We start from the raw sequence: 25,156 nt of genomic DNA, 5'->3' as shown, positions 1-25,156 counted from the left end.
CACATGTACTTTCTAAATAAATGTTCCTGGTCTAATTGTGAAGGATTCATCAGTGCATGTGACTGTGAGTGTAAACAAAAATGCATCTTCCATCTCTGAAATTATTTCCCTTTTTCATTTGATAACTTATAAGTCCCACACTATATTTTTTTCTCATTTAATATGATATTTCTGTCAAGAACAAGTCAAAAAGAGAATGCCACTTTAAACAAGTCACAGAAAGCACAATCTTTCTTCTTTTTTTTAAATCAACATGAACTAAAAATAGACCACGTGTTCTTTCTAAATAAGTGTGATCCTGGATCACAAAAAACAGTCTCGAGTCGCACGGGTATATTTGTGGCAATAGCCAACAATACATTGTATGGGTCAAAATTATTGATTTTTCTTTTATGCCAAAAATCATTAGGTTATTAAGTAAAGATCATGTTCCATCTAGATATTTTGTAAATTTCCTACCGTAAATATATAAACATTTATTTTTGTGAGTGAGTGCAGCACAATCGCCAACATAAATGCACAACTTTAAAGGGGGTTTTCTCAATGTTTCGATTTTTTTGCACCCTCAGATAACAGATTTTCATACGATCTATAAATCTGAATTTCAAAAATTTGACCCATGTGACTGGTTTTGTGGTCCAGGCTCACACATGTTCCTGGTCTAATTTTGAAAGATTCATTTGATTTTCTACAATCTCAGCTGTGAAAATAGCACTGTACAGTCGCAAAAAATATTTAAAAAAAACTTTCTTTCAGTAAGGTTTATAGAATGTGATGATTTGTTCCAGAAATATTTCTTGTTTATGCTGGCTGGTTTAAAGTCCCCCTGTAGTCAATCATTTTATCCCTTAAAACTCATCTTTAATCACCAAAATGACATATTTTAAAAAAAAATTCCTTGTTCTCATGCCTTAAAATATCTTGAATGTAACTCGACACCCTCGCCTCATTTAGTAAACGTGGTTCTACGAATATGCAAATGAGCCCGCCTCCACTCACTCACTCAGCTCAGAGATCCACTGGTTGACGATCACACGTTGATCTGATTGGTTACAAGGTAGTTTGTGACGTCAGAAACACCAGCGATTTCAAACCGTGTTTTTGAGACTGTCTTTGGTTCACTGCAGTTTTAAGTTCTTTATGTTCATTATTATTGTAATGTTATGTGCTTTGAAACATGAGCTAGTTTAACGCCGTCTCTCGTCTCGTGACGCTTTGCAAACTCTGCTGTGTACGCACACAGCAGAGTTTGCAAAGCGTCACGAGACGAGAGACGGCGTTAAACTAGCTCATGTTTTGAAGGAGGCGTGGCTTTGGAGACGCTCATGCTTTCAAAGCTAACTTGCAATTGCTAGCCGCTCCAAAAAATTGCCTACCCTACCTTTAATGTTCTCAAAACATTACGACAACAACATCACTTTTTTAAAATGCAACTACTTGTTTCAGAATGTTCAGAGTAACATTCCCATAATGTTTGCAAAATGCTAAAATGAAATGTTCAAAATTCTTCTAGTAACAATAATAGAATGTACATTTAAAGTAATCTGGTCTTTAAATACGTTCTCAAAACGTTACCACAAAAACGCTATTTATGGAACTTTTTTCTGAAAGGTTTTTCTGAAAGGTCTAGCTTTTTTTGTAAAACTACTTTTTTCATAACATTCCGAAAAAATTCAAAAGTAACATTCTCATAACGTTTGTAAAATGTTAAAATGGAATGTTCCCTTAATGTTACTATAACCAAGAAAAAAAACGTTTAACAACTAATGATTCATTGTTACGGTAGAAAAAGATGGTCATGTGAAACTAAATTAATTGCCAATTGCTTTTGGACATTACGAGAGGATTTATAATATGGACATAAACAAATCTATATCTCACATACAGGTGTTGTAAGTGTCTTTACCTGGTGAAGGACACAGGTGTCCATATATGCTGTCAGGATCATCTATAAATGAGGGGGGAAAACATAATAATCAACCATTGCTGAAATTAACAGCATTTTATTTTTACTCTGAACTCTGTTCTTATAAGCGCAAACAGTGTTTTTAAAAAGGTGCACAAGAGAGATGCACGCGCGTGTCGTATTATGTGTGCATTATATTGATGTCATTCTGCATGTGCATGTGTGCAATCAAACTTTAAACGTTAAAGCAACAATTGTTTCTGTTTGCAAATGAAAAAGATTAAACAGGCCCAGACAGAAGCGTAACAGTACACACACACACACACACACACTCGAACACTGAGCTTTAGTTTAGTGATGCTTTATGCACCTGCAGCAATAATAACACACAGCCGTATCGATTATAAAGAAATGCACCAACCTTACTAAACGCCAAGAGGGATCAGTGATGCTTGATGTCGCTGGTGTTATTGTAGCAAACGGCCTTTAATGAAAGTCGCTTCTCTTTCTGATTCGCTCATTTTTTGGGATCCTGCACCGACTGTCTCTCTCCGTCCGCCATTTCCACAAGAGCTTCAGCCGTCACATCGCAAACGACACTCGAGTGAACCGTGATATTATAACGACAAAACGAACAGCGCACACAAACCTTTACTACTTACGTGTATGTTACACTCAAAATGTAAAATCTCATTTTTTTACAACAGACGGCGCGAGACTGCAGACATATAATGCCATGAACGTTCATCGGATCTGATGCTGATTGGCTCGAGGCTGCAGGATGCAGACCAATCAGAGCAGACCTGGGTTTCGCCTAGCAACAGCTGGCAAGATGGTAAGACCATAGATAGGTATACAGGTAAAAAAGGAATATATATATATATATATATATATATATATATATATATATATATATATATATATAAGACTGCATATCCACAACGAGTAGGAGGAATCAGCATTATTCTGTATGTGAACGTATCAATAGTGAAAATATTATGAAATTCATGCGATCATGTTAAAATCCTGGTTTACAGTTACATACTTGCCGTGACAAAGAGACATAATCCAGCTATAAAACATGGAATGGTTCATCAGAAGCTTGGCTATAACGTTCTGGCAAGTTTCTCTGAACGAACATTCTTCTTGTAAAGTTACTAGAACGTTCGTTCAGTTATTTGGCAACACTTTATTATACAGTGTCCTTGATATGTAGGCTACTTACCATAGTAATAACTAGGGTTGGGTATCGTTTGGGTTTTATCCGATTCCAGTACCTACTCGGTATTTTTTAAACGGTTCCGGTGCTTAAACGGTTCTTAAATCGGTACTTAAGAAAATGAAACCGCACACACTTTATCAAAAAATAATACCCTTTAATTTACAGGGCCAAACTGGACACAATATTAACTTAAATCTTTAAACAATATAAATACAAGTAACATATGGTAATAATAAAACCAATATAAAATAAAAATTCATATTTACATAATATCAAATGAAACAATATTGTATCAAACAATGTAATAATACTGGAGATTAATAGAGATTACTAGCAGGCAGAGCTGCCAACTCTCACGCATTGACCGTGAGACTCACGCAAATGACCCTTTTCACACAGAAAAATCGCGGACAAAGAGGACACTGACAGACAAGACAGAGAAGGTTACTTTTGATATGGAAATCCACAGCTGTCAGATTCTGTCAATATTTTTACGAGATTCACACAATAAATAACGTTTTGGCTCTTTGAAATGTGACAGATCGCTGTAGCGCGTCAGTTCAAACGGCACGTGATACAGCAGCCTACAAATACAAATCCACTGCTTCTTAGCTACGCAGCGTTGAGTGAACCTATGAAAGAGAACATCTCTGGTTGGTGTAACATATCTCTCAATAGGGAACGGGACGCAGCCAAGCTCCTCGCGCTGCCGACCAGCTTCCTTTTTCGGCAGAGAAATCTGAGGAGCAGATGGCGCGCGCGCGACAGCATAGTATGACGACGTAAGTGCGTCGATGCGGCGCCATCAGCCAATGAATTGGCTTGATTCTATATGGGATTCAGACTATCGGCACACCCAGAGGGCGTTCTGACACGTAATTTTACACGTGAAATGCAGCCAAACCTTGCGAGAAAGAGCGCGCATGCGAGACAGAAGAAACTGTGCTCCAAACTGTGTAGCACACGCACGGCGGAGAGAGAGAGAGCGAGAGACCTTGTGTGTGTGTGTGTGCGCGTGTGTGCCTAATGAAGTTAGGCACCGAAATCAGGCACCGAAATTTTCTTTCTTATTCGGTCTGGTTACTACCGTTTACGTCGGAACCGGTTCCCTATTGGCACCGAGTTTCGGTACCCAACCCTAGTAATAACAGTAAATTATGCATAATTACATACAACTAACCCTCGACCAAACCCTAACCCTACCCTAACCCTATAAATACATGTACCGGTAGTTGTTTTAATATATAATTACACTGTAACAGTGTAGCCAGTTATTTGGTATTTAATAATGCTCTTAAAACATTCTATACATCATCCATGGAACTTGAGTTGGACGGTTATTAAATGTTGCTTGTTTCAGAACGTTCAGGAAAACATTCAAAAGCAACGTTCCAATAATGTTTGAAGAATTATCAAATGGAACGTTCCCCAACATTGGCATAACAACAACAACAAAATCTTTAAGATGATTTGAACGTTTTCATAACTTAATGAGAATGTTAGCGAAATGTTTTTTGAACGTATCTTGTCAGGTGAGTCTGTTCTGCGTATATTACAATCACTGCAAAAGAACGAAACCACGATGTTGGCCACTAGAGGGACTCATACAGACATGTGTGAGTTTATTACACTTATTTGAGTTGCATCCTACAGTTCTGTGAAATCAGAGTTTATGTGGTAGTATATTTCAATAAAGCTTTTCAAGATTATGATGCATGTACAAAAAAGTAAATAAAAAAAGACCAACTCGTTCTGATTTGTTCTGGTCAGATTATCATGTATGTGTTAATGTATGTTTTTAACAGAGGGCAGAACTTCTCAGGAAGTGGTGACTGGCTTAAAGAAAAGTATCTTGAATACTTCTCTTTTTCTCTCAGCTGTCCATCCGAGCGAGTGAACGGAGAGGAAGAAGAGACAGGGAGCGATGGCTGTGCTACAGACTTCAGGTGTGATGTGTGTGTGTGTTTTTCTGCTCTGCGCTGGACTTCACTTCGTAACAGGTACGTCTAAACAACAATATCAGTTCATTTAGGCATTTATGGCACAAACTGATTTTCATAAGTCAATAAAACATCCTCCTATGACAGTGGTTTCTGTTTGTGCAGTACTTCTGCTCTTATCTTTGTAAAAAAAAAAAAAAAAAGAATACTTCATTAATGACCTACACATTAACAAATGAGTAACACACTATTAACATTCTAGTAACTACTAACTAACAATGAACTCTGATGAACAAATTAGTCGCTTAGTCGAATATGGTAGTTCACTATTAGCTCATAACTACTATTTTTCATACAGTACCTCACTGAAGACTACTAAAAACTACAGGTTCATAATTAATATTAATTATGCATAATGTATAATATAAGGTAACGGTAACCCATTAGTAATGACTCAAGTGTTACTACATCTTTCTAAAGGAACTACTAATTATTTGGATCCGTATCTAAAGTGAAGATCATGGGAACACACTAGTAATGACTAAAGTGTTACCAAATCCATCGGAAGGAATTACAACTATTCAAAATCTTACAAAAATCTCTAAAGCTTACAATGACTTCAGTCAATATTAGGGAGTTATCATGTTTTTCACTTTAGATACTGATCCAAATTATTAGTAGTTCCTTTAGAAGGATGTAGTAACCATAGATATCCATAATAAAGGCTAGATGTCTCGTCCGCGCTGCTGGCCAATGGAGGTCGACGTCCGCACCTGGCGGCCATCTTGCCACAGGCAGCTCGCTCTCTCGTAACATTGTGTTTTAATGGTGCATGTGCTTTTTAAATGCTCAATTTTCTACCGATTTTCAAACGGTTTGGTTTGTTATAAACGTCAGAGATGTAGTTATGACACTGCATACTTATGAATAATAAGTGTATCAATAAATAATCATTATAGCCACGTTAATAATGTTTGTAAGAAACCAAACCGTTTCTAAATCCGTCAAGATTTCAACGAGATGAGAGTATTTGTGTTGGTGCTGATCACTCATCTTACATCAGGCACCACAGAGCCCTCCAGAAAGCTTGCCTGTGACAAGATGGCCGCCGGTGATGACGATAGAGACTCCGCCAGAGTTTATTGTTAGAATGTTAATAGTGCGTTGCTCATTTGTTCCTAGTTATTCATTAATGAAGGAACAGCATTCTAAAGTGTTACCAAAAAATGTAATTCAAAATAACAGTTTAATTCTCTGTTTGTGTTGGTTTTGACTGCAAAGGAGGGGTGCGAGACATCAGCGGTTCTCCAGGAGAGTCTGTGCTGCTTCCCTGCAGTGATGGACACTCACAGCATAAAGATATCCAGTGGAGACACTCAGATATCGGGGAAACACAGAACTCAGCGGACGTCATGACGGATCAGCGATATAAAGGCCGGGTTCAGATTCACGGGAACCTCTCGCTGTCCATCACTCAACTCACTCTAGACGACTCAAGATCATATTGGTGTAAATCAACAGAGAGAGTAAATCTAATAATTGAAGGTAATGAATGCTTGTTTCATTTTTAATAATAATACATGCAGACCAACCATAAACCACTGTTACCTCTGAAGTCATTCACACACTAGTTTCCATTTCTTTTATGAACTGAAAGTTGATGACTATTAGTCTTGTCAGAAAGATATTGTATACAATAGTTGAACGCACTTGCATGTTGTAGTTACGAATGGGAAACCCTGAACCCTGAGTGTCGAGTGCAATGAATATACAATATATAACAAGTGAGCTTGGTGTGATCTCAATAAATTACGATTAATTTTACTCATGAGTGGGATTCACTTAGGTTAAGTTCAGAAAAATCTATTCAACCATGTGAGACTGTTTGTAATACAGTAATTTTATTAAGTTTGACCAACAGACTTTGAGTCAGCATATCATGATAATCAAATTTTATTCTCCTTTGTGTTGGCAGGTTGTTCTATATCCGGGAATGAAACATCAGTGGCGATCAGCAGATATCCAGGAGAATCCGTGTTTCTGTCCTGTTCGGTCAAATGCAGCGCTCGTGGTGAACTAGAGTTCAGATGGAAATTACCAAACAGAGAACTAAACCAGACGACTAACTCTAATGAACTGAATCGACTCTATCAGGGCAGAATTCACATGTTTAATATACCTTCAGGAAATTTCTCTCTGCTGATTTCTAAGCTGACGGAGAAAGATGAAGGACTGTATTTATGCTGGATTAATGAGAATCAACACAAGAGCTTCAGTCTCACCGTTAAAGGTAAAGAAACGATGAATTTGCGTGAAACAAGGTGCTTTGAAACTTTGCAGTTCGTTTTACTAGAACATTTTTGAGTTCTAAAATTTCATTGTACTATGAATTTTAATCATTCCTCATAATTTGACCCAATTAAAGTTCACAATCCCAGCTAACAGGGAACGTTTTGTCAAGGTTCTCTCAAGGTTATGAACAAGCATCTTCCAGTAAAGTTAATAGAACGTTTAATCAGAGTTATCTGGTCTTAAATAATGTTTTCAAAACATTACAACCATATTATTTATACATCGAAAAAAAATTGTTGGACTTTTGTCTAACATTTTTTTCACTAATTGTTTCAGAGTTTTCAGAGAACATTCAAAAGTAACGTTCCCATTATGTTTGTAAAATGATAAAAATGGAATGTTCAATGTTTTTCCAGTAATGTTAAATAGAACATTCGTTCAAAGTTCAAAGTCTTGAATAATGTTCTCAAAACGTTAGCACAAAATATTATTTGTACATCGTTAATGGAACGTATTTTTCCAAAACATTTTATTTGGAAGTTCGTCTAACATTTAAAAAAATGTTACTACATGTTTCAGAACATTTGGAAGTAATGTTCCCATAATGTTTGCAGAATGATAAAATGGAATGTTCCTTTTTCGTTCGCATAACCAAGAAAAAACATTCAGAAAACTGCAGAAACAACGTTTTAATAACTTAATGGGATAGTTAGCAAAACTTCCTTTTTGTTAGATGGCTACTGGGTCAGTTTGCACTATAGCGCTTACTTTTCAATCCAGTGTAAACCATTGTAAGTCCGACTAATTCGATCCAAGGGCGGCATTCAAATTAGCGGTGAAGGTCACATGCGCGTTCCGTCTCTTCCAATGGCAAAGGGATTTATAATTAAATGCAATACATTATCTTATGTATTAACTCGTTTCATCTGACTCCATAAAATGAAAGTGTTTTTCAATGATATCTGTGCATCTTTAAATATACGTTAATGTTTGACTATTCCTTTTAACTCCAATGGAAATGAAGTCAAAGTCTGTTAGAATAATCAAATATAACAATTTATTATGTCAGGTAAATTATAACAATTCCATAATCAATTGAAAGATAATCAATGCAAATCATCAAATGTTTTAGGATTAGAGAAATAGATGCAAACCCAACATTTAAGAACTACATGAGCTACCTCATGGGCTATCTGAAATACAGAAAAAGCCACGACTCCTTGCTGCCTTCCATTAAATAGCCAGAACTTCTTTTCAATGGTAATTTGCATTCAGGTTACACCTTATTTTGGGGGTAGGGGAGGAAGGCCATTTGTCCACCTTTCTTTGTGTGCCAGTTTCTCTAAACTTCTAAAAAACCTTATTACCTTTTGTTTTATACTTTGGGAATGAGACATTTGTACCACTCATTCTTGAGACATTTCAAATGATACCAAACATAATACTCAATGATAATCATTCACATCAAACCATAGATATTCTTATGTGAGTTTTTATGTGTCACTGCGAGAGTGGGGGATGTGGGGAAGAAGTGTGTGTGTGTGTGTGAGAGTTCAAATGTTAATTTGCCAAGGTCCTTTGTCTCATAGACCAGTGGTCTATCTCTTCACCCAGTTTCCAGTTTTCCAGTCTTACAGTCCCTCCTTGACCCCGTGGGTCACATTCAGACACTTAAGGGGTCACAGTAAGACGTTTGTCGTGATTGAGATGTAACTCAACAATTGTCTTTGCAATGTCAGCATCTGTAGAAGCTCAGAGGGCTGTGTTCCCCTGCAGAACTCCTGTTCTCACCAGGTGTATGTAGCATGAGTCCAGCAGGTGGATGAGGCGTTCAGGCTTTCTTCCGGTGATCCTGTGATGTGAGCAAAGTTCATATAGTCAATCTGGACCTTTTGACTTGTTCAGTTGACGTGTCATTCCTTCATGGAGAAACTTCCGTTTCCCTGGCACCTTCCCCATGATGATAATCTGTCCCTTCTTGACCAATCCTGTCACCTCCAACGGTGCGGCTGTCTGGACAGACCTCAGTGGATGAAGGTGTCATGGTCATGTGAAACTAAATTAATTGCCAATTGCTTTTGGACATTACGAGAGGATTTATAATATGGACATAAACAAATCTATATCTCACATACAGGTGTTGTAAGTGTCTTTACCTGGTGAAGGACACAGGTGTCCATATATGCTGTCAGGATCATCTATAAATGAGGGGGGAAAACATAATAATCAACCATTGCTGAAATTAACAGCATTTTATTTTTACTCTGAACTCTGTTCTTATAAGCGCAAACAGTGTTTTTAAAAAGGTGCACAAGAGAGATGCACGCGCGTGTCGTATTATGTGTGCATTATATTAATGTCATTCTGCATGTGCATGTGTGCAATCAAACTTTAAACGTTAAAGCAACAATTGTTTCTGTTTGCAAATGAAAAAGATTAAACAGGCCCAGACAGAAGCGTAACAGTACACACACACACACACACACACACACACACACACTCGAACACTGAGCTTTAGTTTAGTGATGCTTTATGCACCTGCAGCAATAATAACACACAGCCGTATCGATTATAAAGAAATGCACCAACCTTACTAAACGCCAAGAGGGATCAGTGATGCTTGATGTCGCTGGTGTTATTGTAGCAAACGGCCTTTAATGAAAGTCGCTTCTCTTTCTGATTCGCTCATTTTTTGGGATCCTGCACCGACTGTCTCTCTCCGTCCGCCATTTCCACAAGAGCTTCAGCCGTCACATCGCAAACGACACACGAGTGAACCGTGATATTATAACGACAAAACGAACAGCGCACACAAACCTTTACTACTTACGTGTATGTTACACTCAAAATGTAAAATCTCATTTTTTTACAACAGACGGCGCGAGACTGCAGACATATTGTAATGTCAGTATAAATAGAAGACACTAGTTAGTATTATGTTGTTCGACAGTGTTAGACTCATAAGTGGTTCTATCTGTTAGTCCCTGGTTCTTTAAGGGGCGGGGTTTAGCGGGGTCGAGTGACTAGAGCGAGTGAGAGCTGGAAGCGGGGAGTCAGACAGAGTTTAACAGCAGAGCAGAGACAGCACGTTATATCTCTCCTTTCATGTTGTACGGCGTGGGTTACGGCCATAACAGTAATCCTGCAGTTCTTGAATAAAGCCTTAGAAGGAGGAAGAATCCGTCTGTTTACTTCTTAGTAGCGAAACGCTACATTTGGTGTCAGAAGTGACGGACTTCAACGCACGAGCTGAGCATTCGCCGCCGAGATGGACTACGGGGCGCGGCCGAAAGTGAAGCAAGAGATGCAGGAGACAGTAAGGGGGAAAAGCGAGTGCTTGTGGACACACGGGCCGCCGGCAGATCCGCGCTGGGTTTCGAGCGAGGCGGCTAGGATGAGAGAGGCTATCATGTTACAAGCTGCTGAAGCTGGCTTCGCGCCTCCCTTTACCCCGCACAGTGAGTTTGCACATCAGCAGATTGGCGCCGACATGACAGCGCATGTGCGGCGCGGCAAGACACACTCTCGAGATGACGTGAAGCCGCGGGATGTAAACAAACATGGCAGCGCCCAGGCCAGCAGCGAATACATCAGAGACTCAAACATGATCGCTATTAAAACACCGCGGTTCTCTGGTAAGACGGATTGGGATGCATTCAAAGCCCAGTTTGAACTGTTAGCTACTGCTGCAGGCTGGCCTGAAAATCATAAAGCCTTGCAGTTAGCGCTGTGCCTGACTGATGATGCGGCTGCCTGTCTGTTGTTGTTGAGTCCTGCAGAAAGAAATGATTATAATGCATTGGTTGGGGCTCTTCATAGGCGGTTTGGACATTGTAGCCAGCCTGTCCTTTTAAGGACAGAATTTCATAACAGACGTAGAAGACAAGGTGAACCGCTCCGCATTTTGGCCAATGACATTGAATGCTTATGTAAACGCGCCTATGCTGAAATGCCACCGTCAGTCCAGAATGAGCTCACTAGAGACAGATTTATCCAGGCGCTCAGCCCAAGAGAGCTCCGTGTACAAACGCAGCTAGCTCACCCGACCACACTGAGTGAAGCGCTGGAACTGGCTATTGAAAGGGAGATACTGGGGACTGAAATGGATGCAGTTGAAGTTACTCCAATAGTGAGGGCCGTGGAAATGACTGAAATGTGTCCCAGGACACCCATGTGGGTGGATAATTATGCAAATGCTGCGACGATACGCCCGGGCCGCTCCGCCTCAGTGCCCCGTCCACGCCACCGACCTTCAGTTTGCTGGGGCTGTGGCCAGCCAGGTCATCTGATCAGACATTGCCCTAGGATCGGTCAAATGCAGGGAAACGCCCAGGGGCCCGTGTAGACAGGGGGACACGGGCCCGTGATAACATTTCCCATACCTCGCCCCAAGCTGAGGATGAGGAACAGCGGGTGGAAAAAGGGGTTAAACTGCAGCCTGAAGAGACTGTTATGGTAGTGGGCTGGTCTTATGTTGGAAATTTTTGCCACATACCCATTGTAGTGGCGGGAGTCGCTTGCACAGCCCTTGTTGACACTGGATCGAATGCAACCCTTGTTCGTCCTGATCTGGTCCCAGTGGGGACAACTTTGGAATCGACGTCTGCTCGTCTGAAAACCGTGACTGGTGATTTTGCGCCAATAAAAGGGAAAGGTCTCTTCCTGTTTGACATAGGGGGTCTATCTGTGTCGTTCCAGGCGTGGGTGGCTAAAGTGCAGGACCCATGCATCCTGGGACTGGATTTCTTGAGGGCCGTTGGCTGTGTGCTGGACCTATGTAGAGACTCGCTTACCCTCCCTGATGGACGTTCGGTGCAACTGACCCATCCTACTCCAAACTTGACACAGGTTTCCCTATCTGTGTTTTCAGCAGACACATCCAGGCATGCCCTTGGCGCAGAATGCCCAGCCCTTGGGGCACCACCTCACTCAGTGAAATCGCCTGCCATTAGTTCAAATTGTCACACACGCTACAGCCCCGATTGTGACGCCACATCCCCTTCCCCCATTTTTCCGTTAGCACGGAATAGCTATTGTGTGAACAATGGGGTGTGCGATGATGAGAGAGAGACTCGGATATCGGCTGTGAGAGACATTTGGTCCAGAAACTGTGAGGGCTTAAGTGAGCAACAAAAAGAGTGCTTGTGGGAAGTCATGGAGGACTTCATCGACATTTTTGCTCTCAATGAGAAGGAAGTGGGCCTAACCCACTTGATGCACCATGTTATTGACACTGCAGATGCCCGCCCGATAAGAGTAAGGCCACGTCGTCTCCCCCTGGCCCGACAGGAAGCGGCGGATAAGGAGTTGGAAGAAATGCTGCAGGCGGGTATAGTTGAGCCCTCAGAGAGCCCATGGGCTTCAGCAGTCGTCATGGTACCACGGACAAACAGTTCCAGATGGCGGTTCTGCATAGACTATAGGCAGCTCAACAAAGTCACGAAAAAGGATTCATACCCCCTTCCTAGAGTGGATGAGTGTCTCGACTTGGTAGCTGGTTCATCGTGGTTCTCCACCCTTGACTTGAGGAGCGGCTACTGGCAAGTGCCATTATCCCCTGAGTCTGCTCCCAAAACCGCGTTCCGCTCAAATGGAGGCCTCTGGCAGTTCAAGGTCCTTCCGTTCGGACTCTGCAACGCTCCTGCCACGTTCGAACGGCTCATGGACAAAGTATTAGCAGGAGTGCCTCGCCATGAATGTCTTGTATACCTGGATGATCTCTTAGTCCATGGTGATTCGTTTGAGGTAGCACTCGATTCCCTCCGACGGGTGCTGGGAAGAGTGGCAGCAGCAGGCCTGAAACTGCATCCAGATAAATGCCACTTTATGAGGCGGGAGGTTGAGTTCCTTGGACACAAGTTGGGGAGGGAGGGCATAGGCACCCTGGAGGACAAAATACACACCATTAGAGACTGGCCAATCCCTACAGACCTGAGACAACTGAAGAGTTTCCTGGGGCTCGCCTCTTACTATAGGAGGTTTGTAAGGGGATTTTCATGCATAGGGGCGCCGCTCTTCCGCCTCCAACAGAAAGACCATGTTTTCGTCTGGACTGACGAGTGCCAGAAGGCATTCGATACCCTACGGCAAGCATTGATTGAAGCTCCAGTCCTTGTTCCACCTGACACCTCGCTGCCTTTTGTTTTAGACACGGACGCAAGCAACGTCGGCATGGGGGCAGTGTTATCACAGAACAGACCAGATGGGGAGAAGGTGGTGGCATACTTTAGCAGGGTCTTTAACAAGTGTGAGAAACGCTATTGCGTAACCAGACGCGAGCTCCTTGCAGTGGTAATGGCAGTGAGACACTTCAAATACTACCTGTGTGGCACGCCATTCACGATAAGGACAGACCATGCTGCTCTTCAATGGTTGATGTCCTTCAAAGAGCCTGAAGGTCAAGTGGCCCGATGGCTGGAAGAACTCCAGTCATACGACTTCTCAGTAGTTCATAGACCCGGGTCTAACCACGCCAACGCTGATGCCTTGTCTCGTCGCCCCTGTGCCGCCGAGGGCTGCCGCCACTGTGAGAAGAGAGAGACGCAGGAGAGGGAACTGTGTCTGGGGAACGAGCCAGCGCAGCCTGCATGTGGAGCATTAAGGGTGTTTGATACACCAGAGTGGAAGTTGGAGCAGGAGAAAGATGAGGATCTGAGGCCTGTTCTACGTTGGTTGGAGGCACAGCAGAGACCCGATTGGGGGAATATTACGGGCTGCTCGCTGGGCACAAAAGGACTGTGGTCCAAATTTAACACACTGAGGCTGAGTGAGGGGGTGCTCCAGCGAGCATGGAAGGAGCCTGCCACTGGGGAGGACAGATGGCAAGTAATAGTGCCCAAAGCACTGAGGGAAGCAGTGTTAACCGCTTGTCATGGGAGTACGGGGTCTGGCCATTTCGGGGTGTCCAAAACGCTCCGCCGCCTTCGCCAGGGGTTCTACTGGGGCCAGCATAGAAGGGACGTGGAGGATTTCTGCCGCAGATGTGATGCCTGTGCAGCTTATAAGGGCCCTCTCGATCAATCTCATGCCAGACTTCAACAGCAGGCTGTAGGAGCACCAATGGAAAGAGTAGCTGTGGACATCATGGGTCCCTTCCCTGTCACTGTAAGAGGTAACCGGTTCGTCCTCACTGCTATGGACTACTTCACAAAATGGCCTGAGGCCTATGCAATACCGAACCAGGAAGCAGAGACGGTGTCTGATGCACTGGTGGAGGGGATGTTCAGCAGGTTCGGTGTGGCAGAGGTCATTCATAGTGATCAGGGGAGAAATTTTGAATCCAAGCTGTTTGCAGCCCTGTGTGAACGGCTTGGCATGGAAAAAACTCGCACAACTCCCCTGCACCCCCAAAGCGATGGCCTGGTTGAAAGATTTAATAGGACCTTGGGTCAACAGCTAGCTATCCTTACAGCTGACCATCAGCGGGATTGGGACACTCACCTCCCTTTCATTCTCATGGCCTACAGATCTGCAGTACAGGACTCCACACTGTGTACCCCTGCTTTGCTTATGTTGGGGCGTGAGCTTCGGACCCCCACAGAGTTGTTGTTCGGGAAGCCCCCGGACATGCCGGCTATACCTGCCGGACCAGAGTATGCAAGGAGGTTGCAGGATCGAATGGAGACAGCCCATGTGTTTGCCAGGGATCAATTGGAAAAGGCTGGCATGAGGCAGAAAAGGAACTATGATGTTAGGAGCAAGGGAAGAGACTTCCAGGCTGATGAGTCAGTTTGGGTGTACAGCCCGAGGAGGAAAAGAGGACGCTCCCCGAAGCTTGACTGCCACTGGGTGGGCCCCTGCTTGGTTCTAGAGAAGGTGGGAGAGGTAGTGTATAGGGTGCAGATGCCGCCTAGAGGCAGGAAGGTAGCCTTGCATAGAGACAGGCTGGCCCCGTACAGAGGTAACTTGGCCGTCTCTTTTGAAAAGAGAAAGACCACCCCCCCTGCCTCTCAAAACAACATTGACCCCAGGCCCGGGCCCCACACCCCAGTGGCTCCTGAATCCCCTGCCCTAAACAGCCCACATGCAGCCACTTTCCGGGGACTTTCAGCTGATCCCCATGCCCCAACCCCTCATTCCCTTGCAAGCTCAGACATTCAACCTGCTATGCGGCCAAGGAGGCAGAGACGTCGGCCTGGGCACCTTAAAGACTTTGTTTGCCCCCTCGTGGACGAGGGTTCTTCTTATTAAAGGGGGGGCAGTGTAATGTCAGTATAAATAGAAGACACTAGTTAGTATTATGTTGTTCGACAGTGTTAGACTCATAAGTGGTTCTATCTGTTAGTCCCTGGTTCTTTAAGGGGCGGGGTTTAGCGGGGTCGAGTGACTAGAGCGAGTGAGAGCTGGAAGCGGGGAGTCAGACAGAGTTTAACAGCAGAGCAGAGACAGCACGTTATATCTCTCCTTTCATGTTGTACGGCGTGGGTTACGGCCATAACAGTAATCCTGCAGTTCTTGAATAAAGCCTTAGAAGGAGGAAGAATCCGTCTGTTTACTTCTTAGTAGCGAAACGCTACAATATAATGCCATGAACGTTCATCGGATCTGATGCTGATTGGCTCGAGGCTGCAGGATGCAGACCAATCAGAGCAGACCTGGGTTTCGCCTAGCAACAGCTGGCAAGATGGTAAGACCATAGATAGGTATACAGGTAAAAAAGGAATATATATATATATATATATATATATATATATATATATATATATATATATATATATATATATATATATATATATATGTAAGACTGCATATCCACAACGAGTAGGAGGAATCAGCATTATTCTGTATGTGAACGTATCAATAGTGAAAATATCATGAAATTCATGCGATCATGTTAAAATCCTGGTTTACAGTTACATACTTGCCGTGACAAAGAGACATAATCCAGCTATAAAACATGGAATGGTTCATCAGAAGCTTGGCTATAACGTTCTGGCAAGTTTCTCTGAACGAACATTCTTCTTGTAAAGGTACTAGAACGTTCGTTCAGTTATTTGGCAACACTTTATTATACAGTGTCCTTGATACTACATGTAGGCTACTTACCATAGTAATAACAGTAAATTATGCATAATTACATACAACTAACCCTCGACCAAACCCTAACCCTACCCTAACCCTATAAATACATGTACCGGTAGTTGTTTTAATATATAATTACACTGTAACAGTGTAGCCAGTTATTTGGTATTTAATAATGCTCTTAAAACATTCTATACATCATCCATGGAACTTGAGTTGGACGGTTATTAAATGTTGCTTGTTTCAGAACGTTCAGGAAAACATTCAAAAGCAACGTTCCAATAATGTTTGAAGAATTATCAAATGGAACGTTCCCCAACATTGGCATAACAACAACAACAAAATCTTTAAGATGATTTGAACGTTTTCATAACTTAATGAGAATGTTAGCGAAATGTTTTTTGAACGTATCTTGTCAGGTGAGTCTGTTCTGCGTATATTACAATCACTGCAAAAGAACGAAACCACGATGTTGGCCACTAGAGGGACTCATACAGACATGTGTGAGTTTATTACACTTATTTGAGTTGCATCCTACAGTTCTGTGAAATCAGAGTTTATGTGGTAGTATATTTCAATAAAGCTTTTCAAGATTATGATGCATGTACAAAAAAGTAAATAAAAAAAGACCAACTCGTTCTGATTTGTTCTGGTCAGATTATCATGTATGTGTTAATGTATGTTTTTAACAGAGGGCAGAACTTCTCAGGAAGTGGTGACTGGCTTAAAGAAAAGTATCTTGAATACTTCTCTTTTTCTCTCAGCTGTCCATCCGAGCGAGTGAACGGAGAGGAAGAAGAGACAGGGAGCGATGGCTGTGCTACAGACTTCAGGTGTGATGTGTGTGTGTGTTTTTCTGCTCTGCGCTGGACTTCACTTCGTAACAGGTACGTCTAAACAACAATATCAGTTCATTTAGGCATTTATGGCACAAACTGATTTTCATAAGTCAATAAAACATCCTCCTATGACAGTGGTTTCTGTTTGTGCAGTACTTCTGCTCTTATCTTTGTAAAAAAAAAAAAAAAAAGAATACTTCATTAATGACCTACACATTAACAAATGAGTAACACACTATTAACATTCTAGTAACTACTAACTAACAATGAACTCTGATGAACAAATTAGTCGCTTAGTCGAATATGGTAGTTCACTATTAGCTCATAACTACTATTTTTCATACAGTACCTCACTGAAGACTACTAAAAACTACAGGTTCATAATTAATATTAATTATGCATAATGTATAATATAAGGTAACGGTAACCCATTAGTAATGACTCAAGTGTTACTACATCTTTCTAAAGGAACTACTAATTATTTGGATCCGTATCTAAAGTGAAGATCATGGGAACACACTAGTAATGACTAAAGTGTTACCAAATCCATCGGAAGGAATTACAACTATTCAAAATCTTACAAAAATCTCTAAAGCTTACAATGACTTCAGTCAATATTAGGGAGTTATCATGTTTTTCACTTTAGATACTGATCCAAATTATTAGTAGTTCCTTTAGAAGGATGTAGTAACCATAGATATCCATAATAAAGGCTAGATGTCTCGTCCGCGCTGCTGGCCAATGGAGGTCGACGTCCGCACCTGGCGGCCATCTTGCCACAGGCAGCTCGCTCTCTCGTAACATTGTGTTTTAATGGTGCATGTGCTTTTTAAATGCTCAATTTTCTACCGATTTTCAAACGGTTTGGTTTGTTATAAACGTCAGAGATGTAGTTATGACACTGCATACTTATGAATAATAAGTGTATCAATAAATAATCATTATAGCCACGTTAATAATGTTTGTAAGAAACCAAACCGTTTCTAAATCCGTCAAGATTTCAACGAGATGAGAGTATTTGTGTTGGTGCTGATCACTCATCTTACATCAGGCACCACAGAGCCCTCCAGAAAGCTTGCCTGTGACAAGATGGCCGCCGGTGATGACGATAGAGACTCCGCCAGAGTTTATTGTTAGAATGTTAATAGTGCGTTGCTCATTTGTTCCTAGTTATTCCTTAATGAAGGAACAGCATTCTAAAGTGTTACCAAAAAATGTAATTCAAAATAACAGTTTAATTCTGTGTTTGTGTTGGTTTTGACTGCAAAGGAGGGGTGCGAGACATCAGCGGTTCTCCAGGAGAGTCTGTGCTGCTTCCCTGCAGTGATGGACACTCACAGCATAAAGATATCCAGTGGAGACACTCAGATATCGGGGAAACACAGAACTCAGCGGACGTCATGACGGATCAGCGATATAAAGGCCGGGTTCAGATTCACGGGAACCTCTCGCTGTCCATCACTCAACTCACTCTAGACGACTCAAGATCATATTGGTGTAAATCAACAGAGAGAGTAAATCTAATAATTGAAGGTAATGAATGCTTGTTTCATTTTTTTAATAATAATACATGCAGACCAACCATAAACCACTGTTACCTCTGAAGTCATTCACACTCACACTAGTTTCCATTTCTTTTATGAACTGAAAGTTGATGACTATTAGTCTTGTCAGAAAGATATTGTATACAATAGTTGAACGCACTTGCATGTTGTAGTTACGAATGGGAAACCCTGAACCCTGAGTGTCGAGTGCAATGAATATACAATATATAACAAGTGAGCTTGGTGTGATCTCAATAAATTACGATTAATTTTACTCATGAGTGGGATTCACTTAGGTTAAGTTCAGAAAAATCTATTCAACCATGTGAGACTGTTTGTAATACAGTAATTTTATTAAGTTTGACCAACAGACTTTGAGTCAGCATATCATGATAATCAAATTTTATTCTCCTTTGTGTTGGCAGGTTGTTCTATATCCGGGAATGAAACATCAGTGGCGATCAGCAGATATCCAGGAGAATCCGTGTTTCTGTCCTGTTCGGTCAAATGCAGCGCTCGTGGTGAACTAGAGTTCAGATGGAAATTACCAAACAGAGAACTAAACCAGACGACTAACTCTAATGAACTGAATCGACTCTATCAGGGCAGAATTCACATGTTTAATATACCTTCAGGAAATTTCTCTCTGCTGATTTCTAAGCTGACGGAGAAAGATGAAGGACTGTATTTATGCTGGATTAATGAGAATCAACACAAGAGCTTCAGTCTCACTGTTAAAGGTAAAGAAACGATGAATATGCGTGAAACAAGGTGCTTTGGAACTTTGCAGTTCGTTTTACTAGAACATTTTTGAGTTCTAAAATTTCATTGTACTATGAATTTTAATCATTCCTCATAATTTGACCCAATTAAAGTTCACAATCCCAGCTAACAGGGAACGTTTTGTCAAGGTTCTCTCAAGGTTATGAACAAGCATCTTCCAGTAAAGTTAATAGAACGTTTATTCAGAGTTATCTGGTCTTAAATAATGTTTTCGAAACATGACAACAATATTATTTATACATCGAAAAAAAATTGTTGGACTTCTGTCTAACATTTTTTTCACTAATTGTTGCAGAATTTTCAGAGAACATTCAAAAGTAACGTTCCCATTATGTTTGTAAAATGATGAAAATGGAATGTTCAATGTTCTTCCAGTAATGTTAAATAGAACATTCGTTCAAAGTTCAAAGTCTTGAATAATGTTCTCAAAACATTAGCACAAAATATTATTTGTACATCGTTAATGGAACGTATTTTTCCAAAACATTTTATTTGGAAGTTCGTCTAACATTTAAAAAAATGTTACTACATGTTTCAGAACATTTGGAAGTAATGTTCCCATAATGTTTGCAGAATGATAAAATGGAATGTTCCTTTTTCGTTCGCATAACCAAGAAAAAACATTCAGAAAACTGCAGAAACAACGTTTTAATAACTTAATGGGATAGTTAGCAAAACTTCCTTTTTGTTAGATGGCTACTGGGTCAGTTTGCACTATAGCGCTTACTTTTCAATCCAGTGTAAACCATTGTAAGTCCGACTAATTCGATCCAAGGGCGGCATTCAAATTAGCGGTGAAGGTCACATGCGCGTTCCGTCTCTTCCAATGGCAAAGGGATTTATAATTAAATGCAATACATTATCTTATGTATTAACTCGTTTCATCTGACTCCATAAAATGAAAGTGTTTTTCAATGATATCTGTGCATCTTTAAATATACGTTAATGTTTGACTATTCCTTTTAACTCCAATGAAAACAAAGTCAAAGTCTGTTAGAATAATCAAATATAACAATTTATTATGTCAGGTAAATTATAACAATTCCATAATCAATTGAAAGATAATCAATGCAAATCATCAAATGTTTTAGGATTAGAGAAATAGATGCAAACCCAACATTCAAGAACTACATGAGCTAACCTCATGGGCTATCTGAAATACAGAAAAAGCCACGACTCCTTGCTGCCTTCCATTAAATAGCCAGAACTTCTTTTCAATGGTAATTTGCATTCAGGTTACACCTTATTTTGGGGGTAGGGGAGGAAGGCCATTTGTCCACCTTTCTTTGTGTGCCAGTTTCTCTAAACTTCTAAAAAACCTTATTACCTTTTGTTTTATACTTTGGGAATGAGACATTTGTACCACTCATTCTTGAGACATTTCAAATGATACCAAACATAATACTCAATGATAATCATTCACATCAAACCATAGATATTCTTATGTGAGTTTTTATGTGTCACTGCGAGAGTGGGGGATGTGGGGAAGAAGTGTGTGTGTGTGTGTGAGAGTTCAAATGTTAATTTGCCAAGGTCCTTTGTCTCATAGACCAGTGGTCTATCTCTTCACCCAGTTTCCAGTTTTCCAGTCTTACAGTCCCTCCTTGACCCCGTGGGTCACATTCAGACACTTAAGGGGTCACAGTAAGACGTTTGTCGTGATTGAGATGTAACTCAACAATTGTCTTTGCAATGTCAGCATCTGTAGAAGCTCAGAGGGCTGTGTTCCCCTGCAGAACTCCTGTTCTCACCAGGTGTATGTAGCATGAGTCCAGCAGGTGGATGAGGCGTTCAGGCTTTCTTCCGGTGATCCTGTGATGTGAGCAAAGTTCATATAGTCAATCTGGACCTTTTGACTTGTTCAGTTGACGTGTCATTCCTTCATGGAGAAACTTCCGTTTCCCTGGCACCTTCCCCATGATGATAATCTGTCCCTTCTTGACCAATCCTGTCACCTCCAGCGGTGCGGCTGTCTGGACAGACCTCAGTGGATGAAGGTGTTCTCCTTGGCTTCACACTGCTTTGTGTGAGACACCTGAAAAGCATCTTAAATGTCCGCTTCTCGATTGAACACATATGAACTTGAACTTGCGAAGAAATCCATAGAAACGCATAATGCAACAAAACAGAATCATGTCATGTTCAATGTAAAATACCATGTTCTTGTCAGCAGGTGTGAATGGTACTTCTGTCTCATATGTTTCTCAAGGTCCTGAATGGTAAGGATGTCTCATATTAAATATCCAATTCTTAAATATATATATTTTTTGGTCTGAATTATTCAAAGGAAATGCAGCAAGAGGTCAGTGCAACTCAAATAATCAGATAAATGGTATGCATCAATACGTCTTGTAATAACAATAATATTCAAAAATAAAAAAATATGAAGAATCACTGTTTGTTCAGGAATCTTCCAATGTAAGCCACTTATGCAAATCTAAGAAGTGACTTGGAACATGAATGGAGATTGTTCATTCCTTGCAGCAGGTGTGAGATTGTGTTTGTGTGAGGGTGTGTGTGTGTGTGTGTGTGTGTGTGTGCGTCTGTGTGTGAGTGTGAGAGTTTGTGTGAGAGAAAGAGAGAGAGAGAGAGAGTGTGTGTGTGTGTGTGTGTGTGTGTGTGTTGTTGTTGGCTAAGTCACAGTCAATGACAGGGTTGAATTGTAAATTCTGTAATTGTTTGAAGCGCTCACACTTCAGATCTATTAGTTATGGTGTTTCTGTTATTAGTGGTTGTTGAGAAATCAGGGGCCCTCTGACCTTCCAACCACCCTAATAACAATCAGAAAGTTTAAACATTCTTAAATTTAATAGCAGGTCTGCCTCTGCTTTAATTTTGTTTTTGCATCATTGATTTGTGACTGTAGCCATTCATATGTATATTACAGTGTTTTCCCATGAGTTGGCAGAGTGTTGTGAATAGCGTATGCTATGTGTGCCTCGGTCATCATGGGATCAGCTTTACCATCCTATGTGTGTGAAGCTATCTGGATCTGTTAGTGTGAAGATGCACAATAGATCTTTAGTGAAGTGACACTTTTGGACTCTATGTCATCTTTATCTTCTCATGATGTGTAGTGTTCAGTCTGAATAGACTTGATCTATTCCAGGTCATGATGCTGTGAGGGTGTAGTGATGGAGGAGTGTGTTCAGTGTTCATAGGAGATGGGTGGAATCTACTCTATAACAATTGTGTTGCAAATTTTAGTTCCAGTTCTAAACTGGGAGGCCATGCTAATGTAGTGATGTGCTATTGTGAGATGTAAATGGCCTTTGAAGTGTCTTTTCACCCATCTCCCGAGTCTCAGGTTATGTTCTAACAATCGTGAGGTCCGGCCGTCCTGGCATCCGTCCCCTGAGGAATTGCAGAAGTAAACCTGACAGAAATAAATGCAGAGAGAGCCACCGTTAATTCTGATGTTTTCAACAGTTTCAAATTCAGACATGTGGAATTCTTTTGCTCGCTCCATTATCATGTCCATTGCAATTTTAATTCCAGCTGTCACATGAAACCGAGTTTTCATTGACCAGGTCTGAATTATTGCTGTTGTTTCAGTGCAGTGTGCGACACCTAAAAGCTGCTCTTGCAGTCGAGCCTTCACAGTCTGCTGTGTCACAGCATTAGAGCTTTCATAACAGCCAGATCTGTGGGCATGAATTAGTTCATGGTGTCGTTCACACATTTGGTTAGTGCAGGTCTCTAGTTACCTTTAAAAGGCTGTGGTCTGTCTGATGTTTAGTTCACACCCTCCTTCTAAATTTGCTTCCTTGATCAGTTGGCTATTACCTGTGCCACACTTCTGGGAGTGTTTTTTAAAGGCAAAAATTAATAAAACACACCTCCGCCCTTTTGGCACTGGATAGCAGGTCAACGAAATCGAACTGTAAGGATTAATGTCACACTTCTCCAATTAATGCCTGTTTGGCGATTACAATATAATGTATATTATAATTTGAGTCATAATACAATTACATTATATTTAAGAATATAAATTAAATTATATTATTTCTGGTCTTCTGAAGAGTCTCTGCTCGTTCGCATGTCGATACATTTGAATATGAAAAGGCTTTCTGGCTCAAGGCTCATAAGGTGTACATTCGCTGTTTCTCCTTTCTGTTTGCTAGGTTTCAAATACCTTTTCTTCTCATTTAGTCTTTTTAAATGGCCATTTTAACGTTTGATTATTCTTTTGAACTCTTAATTTTAGTTTTATTTGTTTAGATCAGGGAATCTATATCGCTCAGCGTTCCTTCTCCCAAGGCCGCACGGCACACTCCCGTCAGTTCCAATAACCAATTCAGAGGTAATTTGACTAAATATCTGGGATCTGCCGTATTCACACGTGCAATCAGAGATATCTTTACAAGTCCCCTTGAATGCCTCCTCTAGAAATTAAATCAATGTGTCACTTTAGTAGGGACGATTGACCACCAAGAAAGAGGACAGTTTATCAACTTAACTTCCCTTAAAATGGCTTCAGGCCAAGCCCGTGGTCTTTAAACCACGCACGTTTATCCCAAGCGATCACTGACCTAAAACAGTGGATATGGACACACCCGAACCTAGGTTGATTAACCAGCGTTTGCTGATTCTAGTCGGAAATAGCTTGTCCCCTCATTCAAGTACACTTAAAATGGTATCGGATATTAGCCGTCGCTAATCTGACGCGAAAGATGTGGAAATATACGAATCCAATAATCTATGGAAAAAAACAGTCTTTCAGAGTCATTCAGAATTAATTCAAACGTAACCATTTACAAATTTGGTATGCGAAACAGCTCCCATAGAGTGGAGAGGTAAAGTCTACGTTCTCTAAAGCTTTGAATATGAAAAGGTTTTTTGTTTCAGGATTAATGAGATGCGCGTTCACAGTTTCTGATTCTCATCTATGTTCCTTTGCGTGGTTTTACCGCAGCTATGGGAGTTTTCCACCAAGGATACAAAGATTCAGACTATATGAAGGCAAAGTCATTTAACGTTTGATAATTCTTTTCATTCTTTACTTATTTATTTTTTTTTATTTTTTTTTCGTTTTTAGATTAGGAAACTATATCGCTGTGCAGTCCTTCTCTAAAGTCCGCACGACACACTCTCGCCAGGTCCGGTCATCAAATCAGAGGTCATTTGAAAATGATACCGGATGTTAGCCATCGCTAAACTGACGCAAAAGATGTGGCGCGTTCGTGGTTTCTGACTTTCAAATTCATTGTGAATCACATTATAACCACATTCAGCATAGACACACACTTGTTTAATTCAGTTCACACAGGATGCATGGCCTAGAATACAACATCAACAGCCTTTACGTAAGTGTTCCAAATACACAAACAGTAAAGCAATCCTGTGTTTAAAGAATAAACTTACAATTAGCCTATGTGCACATATAGCACAAACAACTATAAGGTGTGTTCTATGAGTGCATTACATTGTTTAAAGCACAACTCCAAATTTGAAAATACAAATTATTGCTTTTTAATCCCATCTGTGTTAAAGTGGAAGCTTTCAAATGCAATATAGAGTTTGTCAAGATTAGTTTAGGTTTAGTATCATTCAATGTGGCTTTTGTGCCCATCGGTGGGCCGGTCACACAAAGGGTTAGCAGCTAAGCT

The 25,156-nt window shown here is 40.9% G+C and overlaps 2 protein-coding genes across 2 annotated transcripts; both read left to right on the top strand.

The window, feature by feature from the left end:
• The first annotated feature begins 5,052 nt into the window (after positions 1–5,052).
• Positions 5,053–9,164, top strand: LOC130071730 (uncharacterized). Its single transcript, XM_056236587.1, has 4 exons — positions 5,053–5,128; positions 6,350–6,613; positions 7,044–7,358; positions 9,100–9,164. Exons 1-4 carry the CDS (start codon positions 5,053–5,055, stop codon positions 9,162–9,164), a joined length of 720 nt encoding a protein of 239 aa, XP_056092562.1.
• Positions 9,165–17,192: 8,028 nt separating this feature from the next.
• LOC130071729 (uncharacterized) lies at positions 17,193–21,311 on the top strand. Its single transcript, XM_056236586.1, has 4 exons — positions 17,193–17,268; positions 18,490–18,753; positions 19,190–19,504; positions 21,247–21,311. Exons 1-4 carry the CDS (start codon positions 17,193–17,195, stop codon positions 21,309–21,311), a joined length of 720 nt encoding a protein of 239 aa, XP_056092561.1.
• Positions 21,312–25,156: the final 3,845 nt, after the last annotated feature.

The sequence above is a fragment of the Rhinichthys klamathensis genome, unplaced genomic scaffold, assembly GCF_029890125.1.
Source record: "Rhinichthys klamathensis goyatoka isolate OS25496 unplaced genomic scaffold, OSU_Roscu_1.1 h1tg000454l_1, whole genome shotgun sequence".
Classification (NCBI taxonomy): domain Eukaryota; kingdom Metazoa; phylum Chordata; class Actinopteri; order Cypriniformes; family Leuciscidae; genus Rhinichthys; species Rhinichthys klamathensis.
This window is presented reverse-complemented; position numbering and strand designations above follow the sequence as displayed.